This window comes from Antennarius striatus, chromosome 5 (assembly GCF_040054535.1).
Source record: "Antennarius striatus isolate MH-2024 chromosome 5, ASM4005453v1, whole genome shotgun sequence".
NCBI classification, from domain to species: Eukaryota; Metazoa; Chordata; class Actinopteri; order Lophiiformes; family Antennariidae; genus Antennarius; species Antennarius striatus.
The window spans coordinates 25,655,205-25,675,613 of record NC_090780.1 but is presented as its reverse complement, the minus strand read 5'-3'; the positions used below and the strand labels follow the sequence as shown (position 1 = coordinate 25,675,613).

The following is a 20,409-nucleotide window of genomic DNA, read 5'->3' as shown; positions in this document are numbered from 1 at the left end:
GGTGAGGGCGGTTCAGCCCCAGACGCCCCGGTCCGTCTGGCTTTGAAAAACAGTTTCTCTCGCGCAGGAAGCCGACAGACGGCGCCGACAATCAGCAAATAAATACCCAACGCATCAGAGGAAGACACAAAAAAGGCAAGAAAGGAGGCAGCCAGAGCGGCGGGGGGACCGCCAGGGGTATGGGTCTGAGAGATAAACCCCTACTGGATGTGGCGAGGAGTTCCTCGCCTCCCCCCACCTCCCTCGTTTGCCTGCTCTAAGCCCCTGCAGCGACACACTTGCTAGCCGACCATCTGGGAGAAAGGGATTGTTCCTGCAGGCGGACCGGCGCTGCCAGCTTCCTGCAACCGACTGATCTGGAGCTCTGGGGGCCCCGGCTCCCCCAGCTTCAAACGCAACCAACACCACGCATGAATGTCTCCAAATGCTGTCGGAGATATTCCCTCACAGGAAGTGGACCAGGAGGCACAATGTTGGGTGGTTGTTCGTCGTTTGCGTGGTTCAGCGATGCCCGTACGTCCGACGGGATGGGCTCCAGCAACCCCTGTGATCCGCGAAAGTGTAAGAGCGATACGGAAAATGAATGGATGAATCGGAACAATAAAAGCAAATTTATCATTTATAATAATCGTCTTTGAGGCCATTTTACAACGACCCTGATGAAGACAACGATGAAGCATTGTAGAGAAATCTACAAGAAATGATGACGATGATGAAGAACGGTAGTCAGTGAGTGACGGATCGGTGGGACCAGAACTCTTCATCCTGTTCTCGTCTCTAAGTAGCGTCGGTTCCACTATTTCGGGATCGTTCTTGGGTTTTCGAACGATCCGTCTTGTTCAGAATTGATATGAATCATCCCGGATGTTTCGGGTTTCTAGATATCAACACGAGGCCACGGGGGAATAACAGCTGATTCCGGCTGGGCCTGATAAAGCCATAGGTGTCCTGTCTCTGCCTGATACCGGGCCGTTACACCTGGATCTCATTCTGGCGGGAGATTGTGCCTCGTGGGGATGAGCATACATCATTTCTGGTGACGTGACCGAGGCGAGGAGCTCTTTCCGTCTCACTGCAGCCTCCTCCCACGGATGGAGACGAGGGTGGAATGGATGGAGCCGAGCTGCCCTCTGGTGGATCCTGTTGGGAGAGACGCAAGAATGTCAGCAGCAGCTAGCCGCTAAGCGCAGAAGGGAATGCGTTCAGAGATCGGTTTTAAGTAAACCTCGTGTTCGTTATTCATCACGGGATTAAATAAAAGCATTGTCAGCAAAAAGAAAAAAAGATTGTCTTGTTTTAGTACTTTTTTCTTAAAATCCACAATTATGTCTCCACCTGAACTCAGAGGTGACCCCATCAACCCCCCCCAGTCTGAACTACTTCACTGTAAAAAGTCTTAATTGACTCATTATTAGCAGGATGAACAGGAAAGGAATGAAGATTAGCCAAAGTACAAAGAATTATTTGTGCTTCAATGAGAGAAGCGGAGAGGAATTAGTGAAGGTGGAGGATTTTATTTACTAGAGGTCGACGGTCCAGAAGAACGGTGAGAAGAAAGGAGGTGAAGAAACGGATCCAACAAACTGGAATGAGTCAAGAGAGTCTCTACTACAAGACGGGGTGGACGGATTAGACAGTATTGACGGATTAGAGACAGTATTGATGGATTAGAGACAGTGGTGGGGAGCTTTTAAACGACCCTAAATCCTGGACTCTGGTCCTCCAGAAGCAGGCGACATTAATGGACCAATGACAAGCATTTCAGGAACATTTCTGTGGTGAGAGAAGCTCAGGACACATTTCTTGACATCTGAAAACAGTCCAAAAGGAAAATTGGCCGAGAATCTTTAGCAGCACCAAGAAGCCCAGCGGATTGTTATCCGTCAGGCTCACATGTCCAGAGGGGGGTTGATGTTCAAAGGCGGCTTGACGTTCCGCCAAGAAGAAGACTTCAGCTCAGCCACGCCACAGATAAGTAGCTTTCAGCATCGTCTGAAACCCGATAAAGCCCCGGGCTGAGGTGCTGATATCCTCACCATCTTTTCCATCGAGATGTCGTGGTGATACCAGATGAAGGTCCTGACAGGAACACCTTCAGAACGCATCGACCTTCTGTAGCAGATCTAAAACGAGTACAATTATTTGAATGGTTTGTTAAAGGTGAAACCAGACGTCACTCTCCTGCTGACGACAACACATCCTCACAGTTCCTTCAGGAACGGGGTTGGATTGTCAAGCTCGACTCCGTTAAAGAGCTTAGAGTCTCTTTTTAACACTAGAACTACTTTTATTTACTACTTTTGTGGCTATATGAGTAAAACGAGGACATTAGAGCACTGGAGTTTATACTTAGATGATTTATTCTGGGCTCTATGGTGGCGAGAAGGTTCTGGGTTTGAGTCCTTTCTGTGTGGACTTTGGGTTCTCTTGGAGTTCCCCGACTTCCTCCCACCTCCAGAACCGTGTCCTTTAGGTGACTTCAGTCTGCAGTGTGTTTGTCTTTCGGAGTGCACCCCACCTCTCCAGTATCCGGCTGGGATTGGCTCCAGGAACCCCCGTAATGCAACCCCCGTAATGCAACCCCCGTAATGCAACCCCCGTATGACTATAAAGTCATTAATGGCTTTATATACAGTTATTAATGACTTTATATAAATACTGAATAGTCACTTTTGTATTTAAAGAGAGTTAACATAGACATATTTTCGAGATACCAATTCTTCTTCTACTGACCTTCTGCTAACAGGATCCCTTCTTCTAAAGGCGCTGCTGGCCCTTTAAGAGTCTTCCGGTCGCCTTGGTTACAGACCGGAAGTGACGGAGCGGCTTCAGCTCGACAACATCCGGTTTCTCCGGCTTCTCTCCCCTCTTTTCTCCCCAGCCCCACAAACAGCGAATCTTTTCCGACAAAGAAAAGTAAGTTCTGACCAGTGACGTCACTTCACACATCCCACGACTTCCGCTTCATAAATATTGTCGAGTCATCGTCAGCTGGCGGCCCGCGTCCGCACACTACGTCACTACGATCAGCTGGAATACACCTGGAACCATTAACTAGACGGACCCAGAGCCGTCTAGCGGTGACACACCTGACAGGTTCATTCTCCTACCTGATTGGTTCGGATCGATCCGATCACTTCCGTCTGCTTTTACCTGATTGGACGGTTTATTCCAGAAAAGTAGGACCTCCAGATCAGAGCTGTGCTTTGATACACCGCCGCTGGTCGGTGGATGGGTACAGCATCACCTGAGACCGGATCTCGTTCTTTACCCCGTGTTGGCGGATGGATACGACATCAGTGAGACCGGATCTCGTTCTTTACCACGTGTTGGCGGATGGATACGACATCAGTGAGACCGGATCTCGTTCTTTACCCCGTGTTGGCGGATGGATACGACATCAGTGAGACCGGATCTCGTTCTTTACCCCGTGTTGGCGGATGGACACGACATCAGTGAGACCGGATCTCGTTCTTTACCGCGTGTTGGCGGATGGACACGACATCAGTGAGACCGGATCTCGTTCTTTACCACGTGTTGGCGGATGGACACGACATCAGTGAGACCGGATCTCGTTCTTTACCACCTGTTGGCGGATGGATACGACATCAGTGAGACCGGATCTCGTTCTTTACCACCTGTTGGCGGATGGACACGACATCAGTGAGACCGGATCTCGTTCTTTACCACCTGTTGGCGGATGGACACGACATCAGTGAGACCGGATCTCGTTCTTTACCACCTGTTGGCGGATGGATACGACATCAGTGAGACCGGATCTCGCTCTCGTTGGTGGAGTTAAGACGTAGCTCGTGTGTTCTGGTGACTTTTGTGTTTCTTTTCATTCTTTACATTGTTTACCTAACTTTTATATAACCAATCAAACACGGGTAACGTCTGCGTCTCTATTGGTTGATTTTTATTTTTTTTCATAATTTAGGGGCTTTTTTTACAGGCTGGAGCGAAGATGAGCGGCGGCGCCGGTGGCGTCAGGCCCGTCTCCTGCACCGTCAAACCTCCGGTGTTCCTACGGATCGGAGACGACCAAGCAGACCCGGCTCAGTCGGGGGTGTGCGTCGTCGATGTGACCCTCCCCTTTGGAAAGACCGTCAACGTAGGTTTGAATCTGGTTGGAACAAACCCGATGTTCCCCCTGGCGCCTCCTGTTGGCGTTAAGGAGAATGACGGCGCGTTTGGTTTCAATCCCGGAGCAGGAGGGGGTAAAGTCATGTTTGTCTCCCGTGTCCCCACCCGTCCAGATCGAGACCATCTCCTTTAAGAACTACTACACGGCCTCCGTCAGCCTCCGCCTGTTGAGGCGGAGCCCCGGGAAGGAGGCCCCCGCCAGGTGGAGCACCGCCCTGAGAGACCTGCCCCTCATGGACAACCCCCACACGGAGGGGGGCTCCCAGGACTACTACTCCATCCACAGGAAGCAGGTGGGCGGAGCCGCAGCAGTGAGGGGGGCGGGGTCCTGTTTGCGGTCCTGACTCGTTGCCTGTTTTGCATAGATGTGGGTGGAGCCGGATCAGGTGGCAGCGGTGAGGCTGGTCCTGAAGCAGCCGTCCTCCGCCTGGCTCAGCTTCAGCCTGGAGGACATCAGCATCCTCCCCCAGGGGGCGCCGGTGGGTCTCCGGGGTTATTCAGACACGACTAATCAAACGCAGAAAGCACCTCGGGGGTCCAGGCGGACGAGGGTCCTGGAGTAGCGTTGTTCCAGATTCGAACACCAGATGGCGCCAGAGCAAATTCAGCGCCAGGATGGAGCTAGCATCAGAGCTAACGCAACGTTTCCTCCTTTCAGGGCCCAGAGAAGGAGGTTTCTGATTGGCTGTCAGACCTGACCCTGGTGGACCATCATCCAGACCTGGAGGTGTGTAGAGATCTGATCCCAGCCCAGGATTTGGACTGGGGTGACTGGGATCACTGGGATTCAGGAAGCTTGAAACGGGATTGGTTTTGCTCTGAACGGAGGGGTGTTGGTTTGCGTCCCAGGGCCTCCCAGACCCCCGGGCGGTCTCCTCCAGCATCCAGCAGATGTGGGCCCTGACTGAGGTGATGCAGACCAACCAGACCACGTCCTCCATCGGACGCTTCGACGTGAGTCTGACACACACACACACACACACACACACACAGACCTGTCGATGAGAAACGGAGGTGAAGCGATCAGTTAGCTTGTTGTGTGCTGCTGCAGGTGGACGGATGCTACGACATCAAGCTGCTATCGCTAAAGTAGCCGCGGGTGGGGGAAGACGACGCAGCAAGAGGAAACGATGAAGAACATCAAAACGAGTGAAAAAGAAGAATTACTGGTGTGTGTGTGTGTGTGTGTGTGTGTGTGTGTGTGTGTGTGTGTGTGTGTGTGTGTGTGTGTGTGTGTGTGTGTGTGTGTGTGTGTGTGTGTGTGTGTTAACGTTGTTATGTAGCATCAGACCAGCTTAATAAAGGTTCTCTTTAATCCTGAGGGATCCAGTATTCCATGTATATGAAGTCTTTACGGTGTGACTTGTTTGTGTGACTCCATCATAATTTCAATTGCAGCACAAATTCTCACATTTAATGAAAGATTTTGAGGACAGAACATTTCCTGTCTTCCTGTGTGATTCTGGTGATTCCTAGTCAACCATCAACCAGTGAGTGGAGATCCAAACTATACTGACATATTGGGGCAAAATAGACACACAGTCAAATTCAAAAATGTAAAAATTGTATTTTATTGCACATAAAAACCAAAAACATGTTCGTCAATTTGATTTTGGACTCATAAAAGGTTGACCATAGGCTTCTAAATAAGACTTAAAATGGAATCGTGACGCACGTTTGCGTCACATGACAAAATGCATGAATCGCGTGACATTTTCATATCACGTGAATACATGCATCGCCGCATGTACGACGGCGACTACACGGACAGAAACACGGCGTCTGACAATGAGGAGCCGCTTGAAGCGCTTGTCATAGATCAAATGTAAACGATCATATCTCCGGTTGTCCAGGGTCAATCGGCTCCAAATAAAAACCGGTTTCACGTCTCTACCGTCACGCAAGCATGAGCACAGCAATCCACATGACAGACTCTATCAATCAATTCAATTCGGTCAACTGATCAGCTGAACTAGACCGGTGGACGCGTCCTGACTGTCCTCCAACCAGGAGACAATCGTCCTCTTTGTCCCCCTGAATTCACTCCAGTCAGGGACTCCAGCTTCTGACAGCATCGCCAGCGTTTCCATGACGACCAGATCTCCACACCTGTGGACAACAAACAAACAAACACATGACTGGGAGTTCAACACGAGTCAGAAACCAAACTGATCAAACTGATGAAGTTCTCAAACACGGACACCTCCCTATGAGGGACGAGAACCAATAAACGTCCAATCAGAAGGCGGGAACCAACGGGTCACACGTATCAATGTGACACGGAGTCGATCTGACCTCTGACACGTCTGATGGTGATGCCTATACAAACCAACGCAAGAGCAACGATCAAGGACAAGAACTTCACTGTGTGTTTTCCAGCGATGGACGAGTCCTCCAGCGGTGGACCTGAAACACGTCACACACACTTCAGGTCGTCATGGAAACAAAATTTTAATCCAGCCAATAGACAGCAGACTTTACCTGTATATATTTAATCATGTATAAGTTACATAAACAATGATAAAGAATGAAAAGAAACGTAAAAGTCATGAGAACACACGAGCTACGTCTTTACTCCACCAACCAGAACCAGATCCAGTCTCACTGGTGTCGTATCCATCCGCCAACACGGGGTCAAGAACGAGATCCGGTCTCACTGATGTCGTATCCATCCGCCAACACGGGGTCAAGAACGAGATCCGGTCTCACTGATGTCGTATCCATCCGCCAACACGGGGTCAAGAACGAGATCCGGTCTCACTGGTGTCGTATCCATCCGCCAACACGGGGTCAAGAACGAGATCCGGTCTCACTGATGTCGTATCCATCCGCCAACACGGGGTCAAGAACGAGATCCGGTCTCACTGGTGTCGTATCCATCCGCCAACACGGGGTCAAGAACGAGATCCGGTCTCACTGGTGTCGTATCCATCCGCCAACACGGGGTCAAGAACGAGATCCGGTCTCACTGGTGTCGTATCCATCCGCCAACACGGGGTCAAGAACGAGATCCGGTCTCACTGGTGTCGTATCCATCCGCCAACACGGGGTCAAGAACGAGATCCGGTCTCACTGGTGTCGTATCCATCCGCCAACACGGGGTCAAGAACGAGATCCGGTCTCACTGGTGTCGTATCCATCCGCCAACACGGGGTCAAGAACGAGATCCGGTCTCACTGATGTTGTATCCATCTGCCAACACGGGGTCAAGAACGAGATCTGGTCTCACTGATGTCGTATCCATCCGCCAACACGGGGTCAAGAACGAGATCTGGTCTCACTGGTGTTGATCCTGAAACCAGAACGAGGACCGACATAAATGGACATTCAGGAAGTCCATTCAGTAGAGACAACAGGTCTGGTGAGGTTCAAGACTCGTCTCCATGTGGAAACACTGATGTCAAATGTCTGATTTTATCGTAAACATTTAAATAAATGAACAAATAAAAAGTAACATTAACCCTTTGGCTGCCAGCCATGTGTTATGTTGTTGTTCTTATTTGATCTTTACCTGGGATTTCTGTTGACAGGTTCAGGTCCTTCAGCGACGGCTCTGAAAGACAAAGGAGGGCATGAACGTCCACACAGCTCATGGGTAACACTTTAAAAAGGCAGACAGGGTTCAGTAATGGATCAGGCAGCACTGAAGACGGTGGTGATGGTGGTAGTACTAGTGGTACTGGTGGTATCTTAATGATCCACTAGAGCCTGACTTAACTGTATCGACACTCAGAAACAAAGTCCATGCAGTCACTGCCGCTGTGGTCCAATCCCAGTTCTTTTACCCCAATCTGCTCGTCTAAATGATGTAGGAACCAATGTTGGCCAGGTCAGGTTTCTGCCTGGAAGCATTACCTGACGCTAACGCTGAACTCTGAATGTTTTTCTACTTGATGTTAACTATTGGTGGAGAAACTTAATGAAATCAAACAGAGTCATCAAACATAAAGGGGCGTGTTACATTATGTTACATTACGTTATATTATGTTACATTACGTTACATTACGTTACATTACGTTACATTACGTTACATTACGTTACATTACGATACTACAGGATCTTAGGATCGGATCAGGTGGAGGAAAGTGTCAGGTGTGATGTGTGATAGAAGAGTTTCAGCTAAAATGAAAGGAAAGGTGTACAAAACTGTGGTGAGACCAGCGATGTTGTTTGGTCTAGAGACAGTGTCACTGAGGAAAAGACAGGAGACAGAGCTGGAGGTAGCAGAGATGAAGATGCTGAGGTTCTCTCTGGGAGTGACCAGGATGGATAGGATCAGGAATGAGTCCATCAGAGGGACAGCACATGTTAGAGGTTCTGGAGATAAAGTCAGAGAGGCCAGACTGAGATGGTTTGGACATGTCCAGAGGAGAGATAGTGAATATATTGGTAGAAGGATGCTGAGTTCTGAACTGCCAGGCAGGAGGCCTAGAGGAAGACCAAAGAGGAGGTTTATGGATGTAGTGAAAGAGGACATGAAGGTAGTTGGTGTGAGAGAAGAGGATGAGAAGACAGGGTTAGATGGAGGACACTGATACTCACCCACCACCAGCCGGATGGGGTACGTCTGCGGTGGACTTAAGCGTGGGAACACACAGGTGTAGTTCCCGCCGTCTCCCGGCGTCATGTTCCTGATCACGATGGAGGCGTTGCCGTTCACCAGTTCTTCGGGGAAGTGCGACACGCGACCTTTGAACTGCGGATCCTGATGGTCGCTTTTGTTGTTGTGAAACCCTTCTTCATACAGGAACACAATGTTTTTCTCTTCCTTCATCCAGTCGAAGACCTTCCAGCTGAGGTCCTCCAGGGGGCTGATGGTGCAGGGCAGGAAGGCGTCCTGACCTTCTGTCACCGTGACGACGACTGAAGGGCGTTTATGGTGAACAGAGAGGAACAAGGTTGTTAGAGAACGTCAGGAGTACGACAGGAACGTACAACAGGAAGAAGAAAAATGATATCGAAAAGATTTGAAACTAATCAACTTGCCTGAGATTAAAAATTAGATACAGCGGTTCCTCTACTTATGAACATCTCTACTTACGAAATTTTCTGCTGACGAAACGCCTCAACAGGACAATATTGCCTCTAGCTATGAAAAAGGTAAAAATACAGTATGGGCTGATACTCGCAGCTCCCACAGGTTCCTGAACGCAACATTCTCATAGCTGCTTTGTCATTGGCTATTACCTAGCATCATGTCATCCCATTGGCTAAGAGGGACCTCTGTGTGGAGCTAGATAGGTGTCTATGCAGTGTCCTCATCATTCGGCCCTCGACCCGTAAGGTGTTCTGATAGTTTTAGGTAAATATATGAACTTTTAGAGTATTCACTATGGACCCCAAGAAAGTGACGGAGAAAAGAGGAAAAGAAAAGACGAAGAAAAGAGTTTTTTTGTTCGTACAAACAAAGTAAGAGATGATAGAAAAGCCTGAAAAAGGGATGCGTTTGGTTGATCTCTCCAAAGAATATGGCCGTAATGCATCTATAATCACCACGTTATTAAAACTAAAGGAAGTTTAAGGAGTTTAAGGCGTCGCGTGGGTGGTTGGAGAAGTTCAGAAGGAGGACTGGAATTCACTCTGTTGTTCATGGGGGGGCAAGAGGGCATGAACCAAAGAGGGCAAAAAACAATGAGGACAGCAGTTAAAAGGTAAATTACCATCATTATTATTCTTTACTCTATTCTTTATTACGTTATGCACAACTCTCATTTATTGTGTAATAATCTAATTGTAACATGTATTTGTTACATGTTTTGATGCATTTTTATGCTTTATCAAACATTTATGTCTGAATTTTGTGGGCTTGGAACAGATTAGGGCATTTGCATTGAAAACGTGTCTCTACTTACAAAAATTTTCTACTTACGAAATTTGTTCCAGAACCAGAACCATTAATTCCAGAACCAATTAATTTCGTAAGTGGAGGTACCACTGTATATATTTCAGCGGTACCTCTACTTACGAAATTAATTGGTTCTGGAAGAAATTTCGTAAGTACAAAAATTTTCGTAAGTAGAGACATTCGTAAGTAGAGGTACCACTGTATATTTACATAAAACTATCAGAACACCTTATAGGTCGAGGGCCGAATGACGAGGACGCTGCAGAGGTCCCTCTTAGCCAATGGGATGTCAGGATGCTAGGTAATAGCCAATGGCAGAGCAGCTATAAGAATGTTGTGTTCAGGAACAAAACTTTAAGAAAGTTTTAGAAAGAAAGTTTTAGAAAGCGTGTAAGTTGTGAAAGTTCTAGAACTGTCTTAACGTTCAGTGGATTGACTTCAACAGCTTTTTGTTCCTGAACACAACATTCACCGTTCTCTGAAGATCTTCCGTCCACCGGGGGCCAATCAGACGTCATCACCGTCCGTGAGCACTCACCGGATCCGGTCCCTCCGACCGCAACCAAGACAGACGAACCGGGACAGACGCGTCCTCTCCGCGGCCCCCATGGAGGTCTGTTCTGGCTGCAGGGCTCCATCCACAAGGTGCCGGAACTTTTTGATACGCAACTTTTTTGTTGCGTTCACGCAACGCGATTTTTTGAAACGCTGGCCGAGGTGGGGGGTTTGAAAACGCCGGGTCTGTGTGGAGGTGTCGGACGCTGTTCTCATCCAGGGGGCGTGTCTATGGGACGGACACCTTTGTGACGTCATGCATGTGACCTGGATATACCTGAACGGAGCGGTGTGTCTCCTGTCGGAGTCGTTAAATGCAGCTACTAATGCGCTGTTTTCTGCGTCGTCAGTGGCTGCAGTACAGCCAACCTGCCAAAGAGGGCGCCCACATTCACAATGAAACCGTTTGTTACAATTGTCTCAAATACATCTAAAGTATTTGTTATAAATATTAGTTATTTTTCATATTTATGGGATTTGTTACCAGTTTTATATATAAGTCATGTTTCATTGAAGTTCGGTTTCTGTCTCATTAAAATACTTTGATTTACAAGTTTCGTTCATTTATAGTAGCATCAGCACTCTAGTCAAACACAAGTTCTCCTCACCCTGAGGTTTCCTCCTGATCTGATCGATCCAATAAATAGAACTGTTCAATACTGTGTCAATAACCCATTAGGAAGGTCCTGATGTTCTCAGGTCAATAAATAAGACTGAAGAATTCAAAGTGAAAGAACCGGTGAACGTCTTCAGCTCAGGGGATCAGGTTCAATTACCAGTCGTCATGGTAACTGAGCTCAAACTACACTAAAGGTGCTTCATGGAACCGCATAAAGTGAAACTGAACAGAGTAACGCTAACTCCACGGACTTGTGTGAACATGTCTTTCGTCTTGCTGAAGGGTCACGTCCCATTCCGTTTCTTGATCACCTTCTAGTTTGTTGAGTTTCAAACTGATTGATCGTTGATTTGGCTTCATGAAGCCCGAACTCACCTGAACGGGTCTGAAGCTGGAAGACGACACAAAACCACCAACGTGTAGCACAAAAGTTTATTAACTGAATGTTTCACTGTGGACAAAATTTATTCACAAAAGACAATTAAATATATATTTAAGTAAAAAATACAAATGATTCACCAACTCCTGAAGCCAGAACGTTTTACACGTGGCTTCAAACCAGCTTCATTGTTATGAAGCTGTGATTTCAACACATTCCAAATCAAAACAATTATTTCAGTGGTCATGAAAAAAGAAATTCCAACAATTTCCAGAAAGTGCATCAAGCCAATCAGCAGATAGATCAATACAGCTATATATTTATGAATACCAATACACGCTGGATTAGTACGATTCAAAGACGGTTAAATTTGCATTTTAATTTGAAGGTAAATACGCGTCGTGTGTCGAGCTGAGGCAGCAGGAAGTGACTGAACCACCGACCGACAGGAACCTGCCCTCCCGTCAGTCGGTAATTATATATTCATCATCAGAACTATATTTAATAGTCAGGCCGCGGCGTGGGACACGCCCACACCAGCGGCGTGACGGTATGAATATTAAGGCAGGATTCGCTGCGACAGCGACGGCGTCCACTTGTCCACCAATCTGAACCCGTCGGTGTCGCTGCTTCATATCCAGGTGAGCCGCTGTGCGTAGAAGACACAGACGGCTGGTTCACACACCTGCTGATGTCGTGGATGTTTTCCTCACTCGTGATGGATTATGTCAGATCTTCTGTGGCGGCGGCGTGTCAAGCTCTACTTAGCATCTTCTGATTATTTTGTCGTTTACTCTACAGGTTTGTATAGTTTTTCTTAGTGGGTTCGCGCCCAGCTGTCAAGCTATCAGACAGATGGATACGACTTCAACATACCTGCAGAAAACAGACACATGAGGTCAAGACCAAATCCACCTGGAACCATCACCAGTCAACACCACCACCAGAAGGTCGTGGGTTCACGTCACCTGGGTTCATGTTGGCCATCTCTGGATGATGTTGGTTGATTTTCAAGGTCCGCAGGTTGTAGCGCTTCTCAGACAGGCAGCAGTACGGCCACCACCCTACGGAGCATAAGGACGAGTCAATACGGTCCCAATCAGAGTGATTGATCACTAATGGTTGACTGATGACTCAGCGTTCCAGCAGGGAACCCAACGCAGACCGACCTCCGCTACATTTGACGGCGACGCGCTTCCAAGTCAGCAGACCTACGACGATCAACAACATGAGGATTCCAGAGATGAACACCCCAGCGATCAGGAACACGTTGCCACCCGTCGGAGCTGAAAACACGTCACACTCCGTGTCGTCATGGAAACACACAAGAAGCGACCAGCTGCAGACGACGACGGCGGTCCAGAGAGACGCCTCACCTTTAATGAACACGAAGGTCGTGGCCGTGACCTGGTGGTTGATCTCCTCCTGCGTGACGACGCAGCTGAAGAGGTCGGTGGTCGTCACGGTAACCTCCAGGGTGATGTGTTCGAGTCCCTCCGACGGCGGAATCTCTTTCGCGGGGAGGACGTTTCCTGCGCTGTCGCGCCACTCCACCCTCGGCCTCGGAGACGCGTTTTGGACCTGACACTGCAGCCCCACCCCTTCCCCCTCTGACGACAGCGCCCTGATGGACGGCTGTGGACACGCCCCTGTGGACATAATGCTGACTCAGCTTAAACCTGAAAAATAAGGTGGGGGGCGGGGTCATGAGTGATGGCGTCACGACTCACCTGCTCGTTGACAGGATCGGTCCATCAGGGGAACACCTGGAAGACAAATGGAGACGTTAACAAACCGCGGAGCGGCCGACACTGTCGTGAGCTCCATTACAGAGGAGTTTAGAAGAGGCTGGTGTACCACAGGGGGAGACGAGCTTCACGGCTCTGCAGCAGCAGTGGGGAACCGTTCCACCTTAAAACGCCACCGGTTCTCCTCCGTCCCCAAACGGCGGTTAAAAAACGTGTGGAACGCGGGCCTTGATTTTTAATTTCTTCACTTACAGGGTTTTAAGTATTTGTACTGTGTTCTGGTTTTATTGGATCTCACACGGAATTCCAACGATTGGGACTTTTAATTTGAAATGCTCAACCCACTTCCTGTGGACTGAAGGGAACACTCCACAACCCAGTGGAATCCCGATGTGCTCGTACTCACCCACCACCAGCTGGATGTGGTACGTCTGCGGTGGCCTTAAGCGTGGGAACACACAGGTGTAGATCCCGCCGTCGACCGGCGTCACGCTCCTGATCACGATGGAGGCGCTGCCGTTCACCAGCTCGTTGGGGAAGTGCGACACGCGACCTTTGAACCGGGGATCCTGACCCGGGTAGTTGTCGCTGTAATGAAACCCTTGGTCATACAGGAACACTTCCTCCGTCTCGTCTTTCTTCCAGTCGAAGACCTTCCAGCTGAGGTCCTCCAGGGGGCTGATGGTGCAGGGCAGGAAGGCGTCCTGACCTTCTGTCACCTTGACGACGACTGAAGGGCGTCGATGGTTAACAGAGAGGAACAAGGTTGTTAGAGAACATCAGGAGTACCTTAAACCCCCAACAAGAAGAAACCCCCACCCACTCTCCGCCGCAACTGTTAGTAATATAATTTGTCTATAAATTGTTATAGGTACACCTCTGAATAACATTGTGTCCTTAACATAAAAAAAAAGAAAAAAAAATAATATATATAGTTCAACTCTTAATTTCCCTTTGGGGATTATAACAGTATTTATTTTAAAAAAAATTTAAATTATACAAAAGAATAATTTTATTGACATGGTTTCTTAATCTATAGCAGACAATATTTTATTTATTTATTTATGAATAAATAACTAAGTTCCAGCAGCCGTGGGGTTCAGAGGTCAGGTGACGGGGTGAGGCTGGAGCCCACCCTGCTGCCCCCTACAGGCAGGAGCTCACATCACACCCCACCGTCCACAGACGTCAACAGTAGAAAATAAGCTCGTCACACGTTCTAGACTGGCGGATTGATTCAACTACGGCGTGACGTCACGCGTGACGCATCTTCCAGTAACATTCTGGGATGGAATTTGTTTAATGTAAAGTCTTACGTTCGGTGGCGTTAGCCCCCCAGTGCTACTCGGCTAGCTAAAATGGCTGCCGCTGGGGGCGTTAGCATGCTAAGCTAGCGCTGGCCGAGCTGAACTCACCGCCCCCCCGTCCGTCGGTCCCTCCGACCGCAGCCAACAGACAGACGAACCAGGACAGACGCGTCCTCTCCGCGGACTCCATGGAGGTGTGTCGGGGCCGGAGGAGGACTCACTGCTCAGACTCCCTGGACCCGAAGCAGAGGAGCTCCAGCAGCTTCCGGTTCTCTAAATACCCGGAAACGTCTCTGAACCCGCGGATTGTTTCTCTCCAAAGCGAAAGTTCAGCTCCGTGTTGACGTCATCTGATCTACGGAAAACAAACCGTGAGGGGAGGGGGGGAGGAGGGGCGGAGTCATCTCCCCCCGTGAAGGTTCCCTCCCCCCGTGAAGGTTCCCTCCCCCCGTGAAGGTTCCCTCCCCCCGTGAAGGTTCCCTCCCCCCGTGAAGGTTCCCTCCCCCCGTGAAGGTTCCCTCCCCCCGTGAAGGTTCCCTCCCCCCGTGAAGGTTCCCTCCCCCCGTGAAGGTTCCCTCCCCCCGTGAAGGTTCCCTCCCCCTGATCACATCTGATTGGACCTGAAGTCAAACGATCCGACAGAGGAAGTGACGTTAAACGGTAACACGGGTCGAAGAAGGAGAGGAGGACAGGGTGTTTGTAGGACGTTGGTGTTTGAAGATGAACAGGTGGAGGAGAAGCTAGAGAGGTGGAGGTTTGTCCTGGAAAGGAGAGGAATGAAGGTTAGCCGCAGTAAGACAGAGTACATGTGTGTGAATGAGAGGGACCCAAGTGGAAGAGTGAGGTTACAGGGAGAAGAGATCAAGAAGGTGGAGGATTTGAAGTACTTAGGCTCAACAGTCCAGTCTTCTCTCACACCAACTACCTTCATGTCCTCTTCCACTACATCCATAGGATAAATAGATATATACTTTTTTATCCCGGAGGAAATTGCACATATCCACTGTTCATGCATTACATAATGAATACTGGATAAACATTAGGACCCGATCCTAAGATCCTGTAGTACCGTAATGTAACGTAATGTAACGTAATGTAACGTAATGTAACGTAATGTAACGTAATGTAACGTAATGTAACGTAATGTAACGTAATGTAACGTAATGTAATGTAACGTAATGTAACGTAGTGTAACGTAATGTAATGTAACGTAATGTAATGTAATGTAATGTAACGTAACGTAACGTAATGTAACGTAATGTAACGTAATGTAACGTAATGTAACACGCCCCTTAATGTTTGATGACTGTTTGATTTCATTAAGTTTCTCAGTTAACTCCAACAATAGTTAACATCGACTAGCAAAACATTCAGAGTTCAGCGTTAGCGTCAGTTAATGCTTCCAGGCAGAAACCTGACCCGGTCAACATTGGTTCCTACATCATTTAGTTCCTACAGGAGGACTCCTTCAATAATCAATAAATGTGAACTAACGGCAGGTGGTAACAGAGTTTTCTGATAGGGAGTCTATCGTCTATATTGCTGCTCTAACTCTCATTCTGTTTCGAGGGGTAGTTGGAGGCGAGCAGATTGGGGTAAAAGAACTGGGATTGGACCACAGCAGCAGTGACTGCATGGACTTTGTTTCTGAGTGTCGATACAGTTAAGTCAGGCTCTAGTGGATCATTAAGATACCACCAGTACCACTAGTACTACCACCATCACCACCGTCTTCAGTGCTGCCTGATCCATTACTGAACCCTGTCTGCCTTTTTAAAGTGTTACCCATGAGCTGTGTGGAAGTTCAAGCCCTCCTTTGTCTTTCAGAGCCGTCGCTGAAGGACCGATCAACAGAAATCCCAGGTAAAGATCAAATAAGACTTTTTAATGTTACTTTCATGCAGTCATCTACTTAAATGTAGATTTGTAAATTGACTATAAAAAGCTGAAATATTAGAAGTTTAGTTGAAGTTTAATATATTAGTGAAGTTATTAAATATGAGCAGAACTCGACCGTCCTGCTTCCTGAAGCTGTAACGTTAATGTTAATGCTGAAAAATAAAATGAGAACTTTTTTTGTGAACATTTGTATTTTATAAATGCTCGTTTTTGCCATAGAAGTGAAGGTCTACACTTCAAGTTAAGAACATTAACACGTTCAGAAAGCATCTCTTTCAGGGGAAAAATGAAAACAACTTTCTTCACGAGACAAAGAGGCATGAGAGTGGAATGTCGGAAGAAGGAAAATAAATTCCATCACTCATCGTTAACCCCCCCCCCCTCTGGAGCCATGCTGTCTGACTCCATTCCTCTGTTGGGTGCTGTCACGGTAAACTCTCATTGGTAGCAGCACTTCCAGGTGGGATGATACAGCAGGTAAACAAACAATCTGATTGGCTGAACTAAGGGGATGCTTAATCTGCATGAGCAGCTCCTCTCAAACTCCAAGTAAATCTGGAGCCTTTTCAGGAGGGGGGTGAGGCTGTGGGGAGGGGAGAAAAAACATGACTCGATTCATCAGGAAAAAAAATATATGTTTTGATCAAAAGTAGAGGTTGAACATAATTATTCATAAATAAGTTATGTCACCATTAGAAGCCCCTCCAGTGTTGTTTTGTTTTTGACAGAAGAAAACCTGTTGAGACGTTTGATGTGTCACGAAAGTATTCAGCTTTTCCCCATTTATTTCGATCAAAAAATTCATTTTATTTTGGTGAAACAAACCAAAGTTCTACTGTTGACAGGAAAATGATGGAAAAAAGAAGAAACAAACTTTTTTCACGATGAAACAAGAGATTTTCTTCTTTATTTTAGTAGTTTTGGCGTTTGATGGAGCACAATATTCTGAGGTTTACCTTTAACCCCCGAGAACAAAGAAAAAGTTTTTACTCCGCCCACCCTCGGTGCATAAAAGTGATAAAAGCACACATGTAGATGTGCAGCGGTGCTGCCACCTACTGTAACAGGTGTGTAACTACACTTTATTCTCTAGCCAATCCCCTTTGTAGACGCGATCCCCAGATGTTCCCGTGTGCAGCGTGACCACACCAGGATGTTAGCAGATGAAGAAACTTCCTCCTAACTGTTCGTTTGCATCCTTGAAACAATCTTTTTCTTTCAGGACCACATGTCACCAAAGTGTCCGTCACAGAAGACCAGGACGCCTTTCTGCCCTGTTACCCCAGCACCGTGGGGTTTATTTATGAACTCAATCAATGAGATTGTGAAGAATCAGACTTGGTGCAATGTTAAAAACACATACGTTAGCTACACGAAGTGCCATCAAACAGGCTGAGCAGATAATCATAGTGACCACTAGGGGTCACACCAATACTGAAGTTCCAGTATTGGTGTGGACTTTGGATTCCTTTTGCTGAGTTCTTCAAATTTTATTTCTCTTCAAATTTTTGGAAATTGATTCTTGGATGATTATTTTTGAGTATTTAAAGTCAACAGTATGTATTTATATTTTTATAGAAAGAACAAAACAGAATAAGTCCGATTATTTTGTGTCGTTCTCATAAAATAATTTCGACCCAATTTTTTTAATTTCTCCAGAAGTAACTGGACTTCTGGACTTTTTCTCTGAGCTTTGAAGTTTTGATCAGGGAGCGACATCAAAGCCAGGTGTTTGATCTCCTTCCTCTATATATGTCGGAAAAGTCTCCTGAATCACTCTTTTGGTCTTTCAATGGATTCGTCACAGAGTGGTAGTGTGAGTGAGCTGAACAGCTCACTGGAGAAGATCATGATAAACACAGAGAGACAAACAGAACCAGCTCTAGACATTGGACTAGACCGTACTAGCATACTAATTGAGACCTTCTACAGCCGGATAACTAGGGGACAGTGGACACTAGTGAGACTAGAGAAGCCTGATGGTGCCTTTAAAATCAACTTAGCAGAGTTGCTTTTGAACATAATCACAAACATGTCTTTTGCCTTGATCAGGGCGTCGAGGGGTAAATATAGAGTCTTGTCCAGGAAGCAGGTTGAGTTCTACGTAGGCGACAAAATCATCCAGAGCTTCTGTCAGACTTTCAGAATTCCAAAACAAGGACAAACTGTTTATTCTGAACGTGTGAAGGACCACATGACGACGGAGATCACGGAAATAGTCAACTCCGTCCTGTCGAACGAGTCGGAGTCGAACGAGCCTTCTTATTTCACCCCACCAAAGGTCATCGACAGCATGATCTATTACGCAAGTCAAATGTTGGAGAACTACTTTATCATATCTCCACGTCAACCAGAACAGCAGAACAACACAAAAGAGAAACTACGTGGCTTGACGGGCAACGAAGATTTACTACAGATAGTCTGTCAAGACATACGAAGAGAAATCAGGGAGGATCTCATCGGTATGTTGCACACCTCCTTGAACAGCCTCTCCCCAACATCGTTTGAAACGATTCCATCTGAAATCTCTCAGGAGGTTTTGTCTACCTCTAAGATGATCGTCACAGCATATGTTGCCATATTGAAAAGATCGTCGCTAAGAGAGTCCAGTGACGTGTCTTTTAAGTATATTCAGCTCAAGCTCCAGTATTTCTTTACAAAATGGTTAGTCAAAGCATTAATTTATCATATAACGGATTATTTTAATAATACAAATGAGAGAAGCTGTTTGACACGCTCAGCCCTAAAATTGTTGGTATATTGGCAAGAGCCAGAAAAAGAAGAGGAACCTGAAATATTTATGGCCAGAATTCGTCCTAGATATTCAAATCTAACACAAGCCATAAGAAAAGTCCTCAATGATCATTGTACAGAGGCCACAAGTGACACCGTTAGCACCTCAGTGACTAGCTCGTCCTATCAGTCCGCCGATGACGTCTCAGAAAAGGCATGGGTGTTCATGGTCCTGATGGTTTGGTGCTTGGAAAGTCAGGTTAGCCTTCACAGTCAAAGGACGGCCAACAATGTGATGAAAATTCTAGCCGCTGCCACGAATTGTGAAGATTTACAAAAGGCAGTAGCCTTCAGAAATTACGTCAGAACTCTCTGTCAGCAGATAGTTAGGAAGCTGTGCCGACACGTGACAGAAATCCTACCAAACAAGGAGCGCGTCATGAATTTCTTATTTGACATTTCATGGGCTGATATCAAAGGACAAAACTATAAAATCACCCCAAAATTTGATGACCTACCTTATGTCATTTTGAAAGACATGAAGACGAGGTTTGGAAATTATAATTTGGTCCTTGATGCACTGAGTAGTTCTGACCTCAACACGCAAAGTCTTCTTGTATCACTTGTGAAAAAACACCTGTTCGCGTAAGGAACAAAGGAACAAACGTGACGGACAGCACAAGAACGGGCCCTAAGTACAGGGGCAATAAGGGCCAAAATAGGAATTGGTTGAAGCCCCCCAGGTTTTTTCTTGCCTATTTCCGGTGGTAGGGCTCTCTGTCCTCCAATGCTCTCATTCAGAATTCAGAAAGAAACCCTTGTCAGACGCTGAAGTTTCTTCTTTGCCTTTTTTTTCTTTGCCTTATTTTATCCATAATAAGCACACATTTAGCCCAACGTTATTGTTAAAGTAGTCATGAGATGCAGTTCGGCACCAAATGTTCTTGCTTCATAATGTCCGTTTCATGGTTGTTTAGTTGTTGACGTCGATGGTAAATGGAGGCATCAGGCTGTAAATGTAAAACGTCCGTGATGTAAAGTTTGTCACCTGTCAAAGTGTGAAGACTGCACCTGAGTATCCCAGCCATGTGAGCGTTACCTGTACCTGAAGCCGGAGCCCTGACGGAACAGCAAAGCATCAAGGTGCATCAAGGTGCATCAACCTCAGCTCCCTTGCC

At 47.0% G+C, this 20,409-nt stretch overlaps 3 protein-coding genes across 5 annotated transcripts; 1 reads left to right on the top strand and 2 right to left on the bottom strand.

The window, feature by feature from the left end:
* The first annotated feature begins 2,827 nt into the window (after positions 1-2,827).
* Positions 2,828-5,483, top strand: nicn1 (nicolin 1). The gene is made up of 7 exons (XM_068314835.1): positions 2,828-2,916; positions 3,941-4,114; positions 4,260-4,439; positions 4,512-4,625; positions 4,805-4,873; positions 4,996-5,100; positions 5,198-5,483. Exons 2-7 carry the CDS (start codon positions 3,968-3,970, stop codon positions 5,237-5,239), a joined length of 657 nt encoding a protein of 218 aa, XP_068170936.1. The 5' UTR covers positions 2,828-2,916; positions 3,941-3,967; the 3' UTR covers positions 5,240-5,483.
* A 210-nt stretch (positions 5,484-5,693) lies between these two features.
* LOC137595040 (myelin-oligodendrocyte glycoprotein-like) lies at positions 5,694-11,442 on the bottom strand. Of its 3 annotated transcripts, XM_068314831.1 has the most exons (5): positions 10,464-11,442; positions 8,689-9,009; positions 8,305-8,463; positions 7,658-7,699; positions 5,694-6,552 (listed from the first exon to the last, which is right to left on the bottom strand). In XM_068314831.1, the coding sequence occupies exons 1-5, from the start codon at positions 10,627-10,629 to the stop codon at positions 6,416-6,418; spliced, it is 825 nt and encodes a 274-aa protein (XP_068170932.1). In that variant the 5' UTR covers positions 10,630-11,442; the 3' UTR covers positions 5,694-6,415. The 3 variants fall into 3 exon arrangements, with proteins under 3 accessions (XP_068170932.1, XP_068170933.1, XP_068170934.1); XM_068314832.1 differs by lacking the exon at positions 8,305-8,463; XM_068314833.1 differs by lacking the exon at positions 8,305-8,463 and having other exon boundaries at positions 6,416-7,438.
* Positions 11,443-11,583: 141 nt separating this feature from the next.
* LOC137595041 (CD276 antigen homolog) lies at positions 11,584-14,952 on the bottom strand. Its single transcript, XM_068314834.1, has 7 exons — positions 14,708-14,952; positions 13,699-14,022; positions 13,275-13,310; positions 12,921-13,193; positions 12,714-12,830; positions 12,513-12,608; positions 11,584-12,420 (listed from the first exon to the last, which is right to left on the bottom strand). Exons 1-7 carry the CDS (start codon positions 14,787-14,789, stop codon positions 12,392-12,394), a joined length of 957 nt encoding a protein of 318 aa, XP_068170935.1. The 5' UTR covers positions 14,790-14,952; the 3' UTR covers positions 11,584-12,391.
* Positions 14,953-20,409: the final 5,457 nt, after the last annotated feature.

What these genes read in the sequence shown, in the direction of transcription:
- LOC137595040 (XM_068314831.1), bottom strand. Translation starts at nt 10,629, where the DNA reads ATGGAGCCCTGCAGCCAGAACAGACCTCCATGGGGGCCGCGGAGAGGA. An exon ending in CCCCATCCGGCTGGTGGTGG is followed by an intron (nt 8,464 to 8,688) that starts GTGAGTATCAGT and finishes CTTTATCTCCAG; the next exon opens with AACCTCTAACATGTGCTGTC. An exon ending in TAGACCAAACAACATCGCTG is followed by an intron (nt 7,700 to 8,304) that starts GTCTCACCACAG and finishes TTTGTCTTTCAG; the next exon opens with AGCCGTCGCTGAAGGACCTG.
- LOC137595041 (XM_068314834.1), bottom strand. Translation starts at nt 14,789, where the DNA reads ATGGAGTCCGCGGAGAGGACGCGTCTGTCCTGGTTCGTCTGTCTGTTG. An exon ending in CCACATCCAGCTGGTGGTGG is followed by an intron (nt 13,311 to 13,698) that starts GTGAGTACGAGC and finishes TTTGTCTTCCAG; the next exon opens with GTGTTCCCCTGATGGACCGA. An exon ending in GATGGCCAACATGAACCCAG is followed by an intron (nt 12,421 to 12,512) that starts GTGACGTGAACC and finishes TGTTTTCTGCAG; the next exon opens with GTATGTTGAAGTCGTATCCA.
- nicn1 (XM_068314835.1), top strand. Translation starts at nt 3,968, where the DNA reads ATGAGCGGCGGCGCCGGTGGCGTCAGGCCCGTCTCCTGCACCGTCAAA. An exon ending in CCTTTGGAAAGACCGTCAAC is followed by an intron (nt 4,115 to 4,259) that starts GTAGGTTTGAAT and finishes CCACCCGTCCAG; the next exon opens with ATCGAGACCATCTCCTTTAA. An exon ending in CCTCCATCGGACGCTTCGAC is followed by an intron (nt 5,101 to 5,197) that starts GTGAGTCTGACA and finishes GTGCTGCTGCAG; the next exon opens with GTGGACGGATGCTACGACAT.